Source organism: Phacochoerus africanus, chromosome 6, assembly GCF_016906955.1.
Source record: "Phacochoerus africanus isolate WHEZ1 chromosome 6, ROS_Pafr_v1, whole genome shotgun sequence".
Classification (NCBI taxonomy): domain Eukaryota; kingdom Metazoa; phylum Chordata; class Mammalia; order Artiodactyla; family Suidae; genus Phacochoerus; species Phacochoerus africanus.
In genome coordinates this window covers 44,575,517-44,585,419 of record NC_062549.1, presented here as the reverse complement: position 1 = coordinate 44,585,419, position 9,903 = coordinate 44,575,517, and the positions used below count along the sequence as shown (strand labels likewise).

The 9,903-nt window shown below is 41.3% G+C and overlaps 1 protein-coding gene across 1 annotated transcript in view; it reads right to left on the bottom strand.

Annotated features, from left to right (window-relative positions):
- RUNX1T1 (RUNX1 partner transcriptional co-repressor 1) overlaps positions 1-9,903 on the bottom strand; it is a 141,402-nt gene that overhangs the window by 2,623 nt on the left and 128,876 nt on the right. The window contains 1 exon segment of the mRNA XM_047783619.1: positions 1-1,414. This exon segment is cut by the window's left edge and continues 2,623 nt beyond it. Within this exon segment, the coding sequence (XP_047639575.1) occupies positions 1,139-1,414 (276 nt within the window). The 3' untranslated portion in view covers positions 1-1,138.

The following is a 9,903-nucleotide window of genomic DNA, read 5'->3' as shown; positions in this document are numbered from 1 at the left end:
ACTACAACGCATCTTCACAGTCGTCCAGCACATTTACAAGAAAAACACCATTGGGAAACCTCACAGGACAGAAGTGTTTTAACACCAAGAGAACTACTAGTTTTTAATTAAAAATCCAAACAGGGTGGGGCTGAAAAAATTTAGAAAGGGGCTGGAGCTGGAGCCACCATTTTTTTAAAATTATTTTTCAATATAAAATGAATGAGCTGGAATAGACCCAATGTCTTGCTCTGTGGAACCTTGCAAAAGTGAAGAAACGTTGAGGGTTGTTTAGGGCAGCCGGCTGGTGTCAAAGCTGCCAGGATGCTAATAACTGCAGGCTGAGTCTCTTACTTCTGTGTGTGTGTGTGTGTGTGTGTGTGTGTTTGTGTGTGTGTGTGTATACATATACACACACACACACGTATATATATAAAGGAGCCTTTTGTGTTATGGCATTTTTTTTTCTTGCTGCTGTATTCACACATCCCACTGCAAATCATCTTTCATTTTTCGTTCTGTTGACCTGGATATTATTATTTCTTTTCAGAAACAGGAAAAAAACCAAACATCTGTGTCTCCTTCCAATATGCTACACATCTGCGCGTTTTGTAGCGGGTCTTCAAAGTTCAGTTAGCAACCCACGGACGCCATTCATCTTCTTGTTAAAACGTCTACCGCTGTAGCCAATGCTCATGCCCTTGAGGGTTTTCCTTTTTTTTTTTTTTTTCCATTATTGTATATAAAGAACATTGTGACTTTTAATATTAGCATTTTTGCTTTCAACAGCAATTAGCAATCTCTTGGTTTGCTGTTTGGTAAAGCATCGGTTAATGAGGTCATCTAGTTTAAAATCCCAGCTACTGGAAAATAACAGGGAGGAGGTCAAATCTATCATTTCATGTTATATTCTCTGCTCTTTTCAGTTCTCTAAGGAAAAGATATCTTTGTTATCCACAATAAGTCATTACGACCCGTTACTGGCCCTCTGTTTTACTACCGCCTCAAGATACAGTCAGGTTCTCTCTTGCTGAAATACTGAAATAGGATAGTTCATCTATAAACAAACAAACAAAAAAACAACTTTGAGCATCTGAGGATGAGGAACTGGTTTCGTGTTGGTTGTGGTGTCTTTCCTCCGACAGTTCTGGGTGCACGCCTAGCGAGGGGTTGTCTCTATGGTGGAAGGGGTTCCCGGGGTGGTTGACCTCGGGGTGGCTGCTGGTGGTGTGTCCATTGGGCTCCCGGCCCCACTGTTGGGTGTGACGGAGGAGCTGACAGCAGGCGTGTCCCCCTGCTGCTGGGCTTGCAGGGTCTGTCCACAGATGTGGTGGTGCTTCTCCCAGTCTTTGTGCTGGCAAAACGAGCCACAGTATCGGGCTGTGTTACAGCCGCTGCAGGTTTCACTTGCTTTACGGCCACAATTCCAGCAACTCTAAAGAGGGTGGAAGAAAGTGAAATCCCAAATTATTACATCAATCAGACTAAAGTCTAAGGAAATAAAGCAAGGCAGCTCTGCTCCCCTTATTTTTGTCTTTTTTTCTTTTTAGAGCCGCACCCACAGCATATGGTTGCTAGGCTAGGGACTGAAGTAGAGCTGGCCTATGCCACAGTCACAGCGATGACAGATCTGAGCCGGGTCTGCAACCTACACCACAGCTCACAATAACGCCGGATCCTTAACCCATTGAGCGAGGCCAAGGATCAAATCTGAGTCCTCATGGATACTAGTCAGATTTGTCTCCACTGAGCCACAATGGGAACTCCAGCTCCCCTTACTTTTAAGAACTATCAGAATGAAAAATCTAGGTATGTGTGCAAACTCACTAAACACACTGAAGATATAGGTTTTGGTGTGATGACTGCCCAGACTTTTCTGCCAACAACGATTATGACATCTAAACAAACTAGTTGAGACTCTTTTTCATTTTTATTATAAAATCTCTTCTCTTTAGGTTTGACTATATTCACATCTAAATTCTCTGTTCAGGAGTTCCCATCACAGCTCAGGGGAAACAAATCTGACTAGGAACCATGAGGTTGCCGGTTCGATCTCTGGCCTCGCTTAGTGGGTTAAGGATCTGGGACTGCTATGATCTGTGGTGCAGGTGCGCAGACACAGCTTGGATCCCACATTGCTGTGGCTGTGGCGTAGGCTGGCAGCTGTAGCTTCAGTTCGACCCTAGCCTGGGATCCTCCATATGCTGTGAGTGTGGCCCTAAAAAATACAAATTAATAAATAAAATAAAATAAAATAAATAAATTCTCTGTACACCCAACTAATAATTGCTCTGTCTAAATCGCCTCCTTTCTAATGCCAATGCCACTGTAGAAAGACACAAAGATACCACTCCTGTAACCAAGCAGGACCCTGTGAGGCCTTCCCAGAGTAGACTCCCTCACTCTTGTCCTCCACCTGCCTCTATAGAAAAACTTTAAAGAACCAATTTAATCAGAGAAGTAAGAAAATACAGAACAACAACAAAAAAAGAAAATAGTAATAATAATTTAGCCATTCAACAAAGGACCTTCAGTTCTTCTTCAAAGACTACTCTGATACTATTCTGAGCCATGTCCTTGGAGCTGTTCTGCAGGTGCTAAAGCCCCCACTGGGTGGAAGATGTCAACTGTACGCTGCTCAAAAGCACATAAACCCCAGACCAGCTGGACCCAGAAGGCTGATAACGCTGACTCCCAATTACCTCACCACGCCCAATTTGGAAAATGGGAAAATGTCCACGAGCTGATCACCTGCTTCCCTAACATCCTAAGGTTCCTCACCAGCCCCTCCAAAAGGGGGCGTAGTCCTTGAGGCACTAGACTGCTGTGTTCCCCTCTTTGCCTGGCAATTAAAGCTACTTTTTCCTGTTTCCTCCAACTCTGTCTTTACATTTCTATTTGGCATTGGTGTATAGAAGCAGCCAATATATTTCGGCAACAGTGCTGGCAGAAGTTTCTTCCTTCTAGACACTATAGAATCACAAATGAACTATGAGGATGCTCTGTTAGATTCAAAGCAACAGAATGGACTAGAGAAAGGATTTTATTGCCTGCTCCACCACAGACCAGAAAGAGTGAGGCATGCATTTAGTTCTTCCCAATTCAGTGTACCTGACAACTAAATGGTAGGGCAGTCTCAAAACAATCTCTTTGCTTCAGCTCCCTGGAGACTGGATGTTGGGTTTATTTTTTCTGATATAGTCTAAGCACCCATAACGGTACCTGATATGTATAGTAGGTGCTCAATAAATACCTGTGAAATGAATGAATCAAATCATCTGATTTGGTTTAAAAGACCAGAAATACTAAAACTGGGTAAATAAAAATTCTACCTGCATACAATGCTTTTCAGGTGACGGAATTCCTCTGAAGAGCATTTGCACCTCAGCAACTCTGAGTAGTCATAAAAGTAGAGGACGCTAAAAACTAGAGTTTTAGGAACACTAGAAAGCCTACTGGCAGTCTCTGCTAGTGCTTTGCAAGAGGTGAGAAAAGCAGAAATAAGGTTGCCTCTCAGATTCAAACTGGGAGATAAACACACCATGAAATCTCAGCACAGACATACAAGAGAGGAAGAGGACCTGCATGGGACAAATCCTGGGAAGGGAAAGAGGACAGGGAGGAGGCAGAAGGAGGGGGAACCTCTGGAAGCCATTTAAAATGTTTGTGGTTCCTTTGGGAAGACCATCCTCATTGTGAAATGCTATATCAAGTGCTTTGTACCATTAATCCTTTTATCTTCCTTGGTTTTGATTATTTTCTTACAAAACAAACTTCTGACTGTAATTTGGTAATTCCAACCAGCTGAGGGTTTGTGATTGAGTCACAATTTAAAAATATTTTTTAAAGCCCTGATATATATGGATATTAAAAATCTCCCTGCTGTGCTCCTTGCAATTATTCTACTTTCAGCATGTTGGCTGTATGGCATAAAATGGGCTCATAATCCTACTGAAAATACCCCACTGGGCTTTTCATCCCACCACCCTGGTCTATGTGGCTTTACCACTCTGCAAAATATGCAAAAGGACTTTCTAGCAGTCATCTTGATTTTACTAACAAATAAAGGGACTTCTAGAGCCTTTCAAGTGCTGGAAGCCTTAGAAACTCAAATATGGTTTAAAGTTTTAGAAAAAGCTCAGCTCTATGTTCATATTCCCTTACTATTTAGAAATCACAGCTCAATGGAGGGGTGAAAAAATAAAACTTTAGGCTCTCAAACTCTGGCTAATGGGAGGTATTTTAAGTGGACATAATCGAAGAAGTCTAGGAATTCCCATTGTGGCTCAGCAGATTAAGAACCCGACATAGTCTCTGTGAAGATGGGGGTTTGATCCCTGGCCTTGCTCAGTGGGTTAAGGATCCATTCTTGCTGCAAACTGTGGTGTAGGTCACAGATGCAGCTCAGATCTGGCATTGCTATAGCTATGGCTCAGGCTGGCTGCTGCAGCTCCAATTTGATGTCTAACCCAGAAACTTCCCTATGCCACAGAGGAGGCCATAAAAAGAAAAAAACAGAAATCTAAAAGTCTAATTTATAGATTAATGTCATAAATTAAAATGGAATTAAAATTAATAGTATCAGGACAAAGTAATTTTTTTCTCCTTCAGTTTTAATTTAACCAGGAAAATATCTCAAAAAATATGTATCGCTCATCAGAGGCTTCATTACCATAACTAGAAGCCTTTCTTCCTGAAAATTAATTCAATCTTATTGCATGGACAATGTGCCCACAAAGACGTGAACAAACATTGTGGCCCAGGCTCTAGAGCAGTGGGGTAAGACACTCAGTATGCAGGGAAGTTTATTTCCTTGAGCTTTAGACATTTAGAACAATGCCAGCTGGATCCTGTAACAAACTCAGAAATAAGTGAAATTCCTAAATTACATCAAAAAAATCCCAATTAGAGAACAGAGACCCAGATCCAAAACAATATTTTTAGGAAATTAAACATCTAATCTGAGTCAAGTGGCTTCTTTAGGAAATACCCTAGTGTGAGTCCTATCCGTTTTCTGGCAGAGGCACATCTTGGCAGACACAAGGCGGTAACTGCCCAGTACTTACTGGCTCCTTCAGACTGAAATCAGATGTAGGCAACCTTCTCAATTTAAGCTGATTAAACACACAGACTAAACCAGGTAATTACAAATGCATGTGTTGGGGAGTGGAATGAGGAGACAGAATGGGGACCTCTTTATTTTGTAAAGTGTTTCCAAAGATGGGAACAATTTTACAAATAAAAAAGTGGAATTATGCCAAATATAGAAACAGATGTTTTGGATCATGAAGCTGCTGGGAATTAAGCCTTTCTGCCTAGCATCTCTGGATTCTAACCCAGGATTTAAAGGCTCTGGGGCTAGTTTTACCTCTAGTTCCATTCCAAAGTTCTTCAATCCCATTCATTTACCACCCACCACTGAGACAAAACCCACCTGTGACTTTAAGAAGATGCAACAATGAGAAAGCAATTCAAATAAGCTGGTGGGAAAAACCTTCATATTTTTATTGCTCTCACCATCATACTGCCATGAATATGTAGGGAACTTTAGTGCAAGTGTTGAACTGGACAGAAAACTCCAAAGTGCACATTCCTTTTCAAAAGTTCATTAGCAAACAAAGCAATTTGTATTAATTTTTCTTGGGTGGCTCTACAGACTTTCCTATTAACTAATCCATACCTGCTGCCAAGACTGAGGCCTGATCAGTGGCACCTGGCCTCTCAACTGTCACTTTCTGGAAACTGCGGGATGTGCAGAATCTTACTTGTACTCTAACTTGAATCATTTTAAGTTTCTAAGCTTTCTGCCATTAACAAATTGTGTATACTATCCAGGGGTGTATGTGTAAAGGCAGGGATAAAGGTGGTCATTGGTTTAAGTTAATATAGCTGCTTGTTTCATTCATTTTTCAAAAAAAAAACTGAGTTTCCTTTTCAGTCTTGAATGATGCTGGTGACTGAATTACCACAATAGTATAGAAAGCTTGAGAATATTATTTCATAGCAAATTTCATTCCCAAAGCTAATGGCTCTTTATAGTTTTCCTTTATTTTCAGCATAAGGAATATTTTTTTTTCTCCCTTAGCTGCAAAGTGGGAATCAGCTGCTGACCAAAGTTAGGCTATGATGCAGATGATGAACAGGAGGCAGAACACAACCCTCCCTTTTGTTAATGTACTAATACTACATATGGAAACAGAAATGATGAGTTGAAGCTCTTGGTGCCAAAGCTACATGTCAGATTATTGATACTTTATTTTATAGCAGCATTTCTTTTCCTCCCTAAGAAAAAAAATATTTCCTTCATCTTTTTTTTTTTTAATATATATATACAAAGAGAACTGGTTCTTACAGTTGGAAGTTCTTTTTACAAGCAAAACATTTTCACCTAAAAAGTTTCTCCGGGTCTTACACACTATAATCTCCGGAAAAACCCTTGCACACAAATGATGCTCAATCAAAGTAGAATGATTGTAATTAAAATTCCCTTAAGGTAAATAACTTTTAAAGTACATGACTTACCTAAAGTCACCCAGATATGAAGTAAGTTACATACGCAAGGTTTAAAAACCAAATATTTTTTCCAAAATGCCCACACCCTCTCTATTTCATATCTTTCATATAGACTTTTGGCAGAAATAAGGTTAGAAGGGCACTTCAATACTGAAAGTAGACAGAGGTTGGAACACCAAAGATATCACTGTGTGTAATGGAAATGACTTCCAATTGTGAGTGGCTTTCTCACTTTTTCTTTTCTTTCTTTTTTTTTTTTGTCTTTTTGCCTTTTCTAGAGCCGCTCCCACAGCATATGGAGGTTCCCAGGCTAGGGGTCTAATCAGAGCTGTAGGGCCTACACCAGAGCCATACCAATGCGGGATCCAACCTGCGTCTGCGACCTACACCACAGCTCACGGCAACGCCGGATCCTTAACCCATTGAGCAAGGCCAGGGATCGAACCTGCATCCTCATGGTTCCTAGTCAGATTTGTTAATCACTGTGCCACGATGGGAACTCCTCACTTTTTCACCTTCAACTACATCACTTAGTGGCTTTAAAAACACAGGCAAGTTAATCTCTTAGAATGACAGTACCTATAAAGTAGGAATCATAACTATAGGATTATTCAGGATTATGCCACCATTAACTACACCGCTCTGATGTTCACTGGGTCTGGAATAAATGGCAGGAACTAACACCATGTCCTCCTTTTGGCACTAGCTGAAAGCAAGTGAGATTACACACAATCTCTGCACAGTACAACTCCGTAATTAGAGAGCCTGTGGCCCTCTGCCTCCCTTCCACAGACACGGATAGCTACACAAAGAGAACATTAGCTTCTCCTGATATTAGTGGCCAATTACTTGTTCTCCTTACTTGCTGCCCTCAGACCTTCTGAAGACTCACCACTGCTGACCACTTTCCCATTCCTTCTTTTTAAAAAATTTCCCTTGTTGAAATTTCCTCTTTAGTTTCAAGATACTAAAATTCTGTTTCTTATATACAACCTCTTCCTCATTTATTTTTTCATTTCCCTCTAAATATCTGGCAAGGAGGGAAGCTGGCATAAAGAAAGAGATGAATGGATTAAGAAGATGCAGTACATATATACAATGGAATACTACTCAACCATAAAAAAGAACAAAGTAACATTATTTGCAGCTACACCGATGGAACTAAAGATTCTCATACTAACTGAAGTAAGTCAGAAAAGAGAAATACCATATGATATTATCACTTATATGTGGAATCTAAAATACGGCACAGATAATCCTATCTACAGAACAGAAACAGATCACAAACATGGAGAACAGGCTTGCAGTTGCCAGGAGGGAGGAGATGGAGAGAGGGAGTGGGATGGATGGGGAGTTTGAGGTTAGTGGATACACACTGTAACATTTGGAATGGATGGGCAATGGGCTCCTACTGTACAGCACAGGGAACTGTGTGTGACTGGGGTCACTGTGCGGTACAACAGAAACTGAAGAAACTTATCAACCATACCTTTAAAAAGAGGTAAACTTCCTTAAAAAAAAGAAATAGTCTTTCCTTCCTACACTCTCCCTTATCAGTAATGGTTTCAACTCTGAGCTCTAAGAAATCAACTCTCAAACCTTCCTCCAACCCTCATTTCCTTCATGAGCTGATTTCTTTCAATTGCCTTTTCTCTAGCTCCACAAGGCTGCTCTTCTGTCACCCAAGTCAGTAAGTAATCCCTCAACCTGACCTTCTGGTTTGGTCCTTTTTAGTCACTGGCAACACTCAGGCCCAATACTTTTGCCATCTCACTGGAAACTCCTCTTTCTGTAGTCCCTGCAACATCTCAGTGCCAACCCCCCCACTGCCATGGCTTCCATTCCTTTCCAATCTCATGGTTACTATACAAATTCCTTCCTGTTAGAGCAGCTTCTTAACTGGTTTTTCATCTCTCTCTTACTAAACATTCATACCACTTATTTGTAAGGTGACTTGTATTTATAAAATACTCCTACTCATTTGTTGTCTCAACCACCTTGCAAAGTGGGTCACATAAGACTTATCCTAGTTTGACAGATGAGAAAATCAAAGCTCCAAGAATGAACCACTCCAGATCATTCCAGGCCCAGTGCACTAGGAACATCTCTGGATTCAAAAACTGGCCTCTTAATAAATGAAACAAATGAACAAAAATCTTAGGGAAAAGTTTCCTGGTAGTGCAGCAGGTTAAAGATCTGGCATGGTCACTGCTGTGGCTGTGGCTCGGGTCACTGCAGTGGTGCAGTTTCAACCCCTGCCCCAGGAACTTCCTCATGCCTGGGGGCGAGGCCAAAAAAATTAACAGACAGACAAAACAAAAAAATGTAGCGGACACAGAATCTTAGCTCATATGAGAGCTCCAAATTCTTCTGGGGATCCACAAGTAGAATTAGACAGTGAGTCTCTAAAGGGAGCTGTCCTGGGCAGCCACACTGCATAGGACCTACCAGGGATAGGTTGTAATGAACCCATCTAGAGGAAGTAATGAACATGAACCTTTCAGAATGACTTTTTCACACTATCAGGGCTTACTCAGCAGGTTCTGCACACAGGGTTTAAAGATTCAATCAGTGTTTCTGCTTAAGTGCCACAAAACCACCTGATAGAAGCGTGCACTTGTGCACCCATCTATGAATAAAAAACTGTTTTGATCTGAGGGGAAATACTGATGGCTTAAAACTCAAAACTATTGAAACAGCACACTTATTTCCCCTTTCTAGGCTCGATCCCAGTCACATGCTTTGATCCCATGCTAGAACAAGTTATGGATCTCAAAGAAAAGCTCTGGTGGGTTCTTTAGAAATAGTCCTAATTTGACAGAGATCATTGGGCAAAAAAAGGCGATAAATGTTTACAGATAGGAACTGGAAAAGAATATAGTAAAAAATAAATAAAATGAAGATGGCCAGATTCAGAGAATCTCCTTTGAGTTATGCGAATGCTGGCATTACATTCTTGATGTAACACATGGTACACTTTAAAAGAGAAAGTACAGAAAATATCATTTCCTTAGGTATCTGCCTAGGCAGTCCAGTGTCATGCTAATGGTTAGTAGTAACAATTATTAGCCTATAAACCAAAGAGAAATTAAGAGAAGTAGCTGAGACTATCCTAAAGGACCCCAGCATGGACTACTGTGTGGCTATTAAGAAAGTGGCCTGGAGTTCCCGTCGTGGCGCAGTGGTTAACGAATCCGACTAGGAACCATGAGGTTTCGGGTTCGGTCCCTGCCCTTGCTCAGTGAACTGACTGAGCAATGATCTGGCGTTGCCGTGAGCTGTGGTGTAGGTTGCAGACGCGGCTCAGATCCCGCGTTGCTGTGGCTCTGGTGTAGGCCGGTGGCTACAGCTCCGATTCGACCCCTAGCCTGGGAATCTCCATATGCCGCGGGAGCGGCAAAAAAAGGAAAA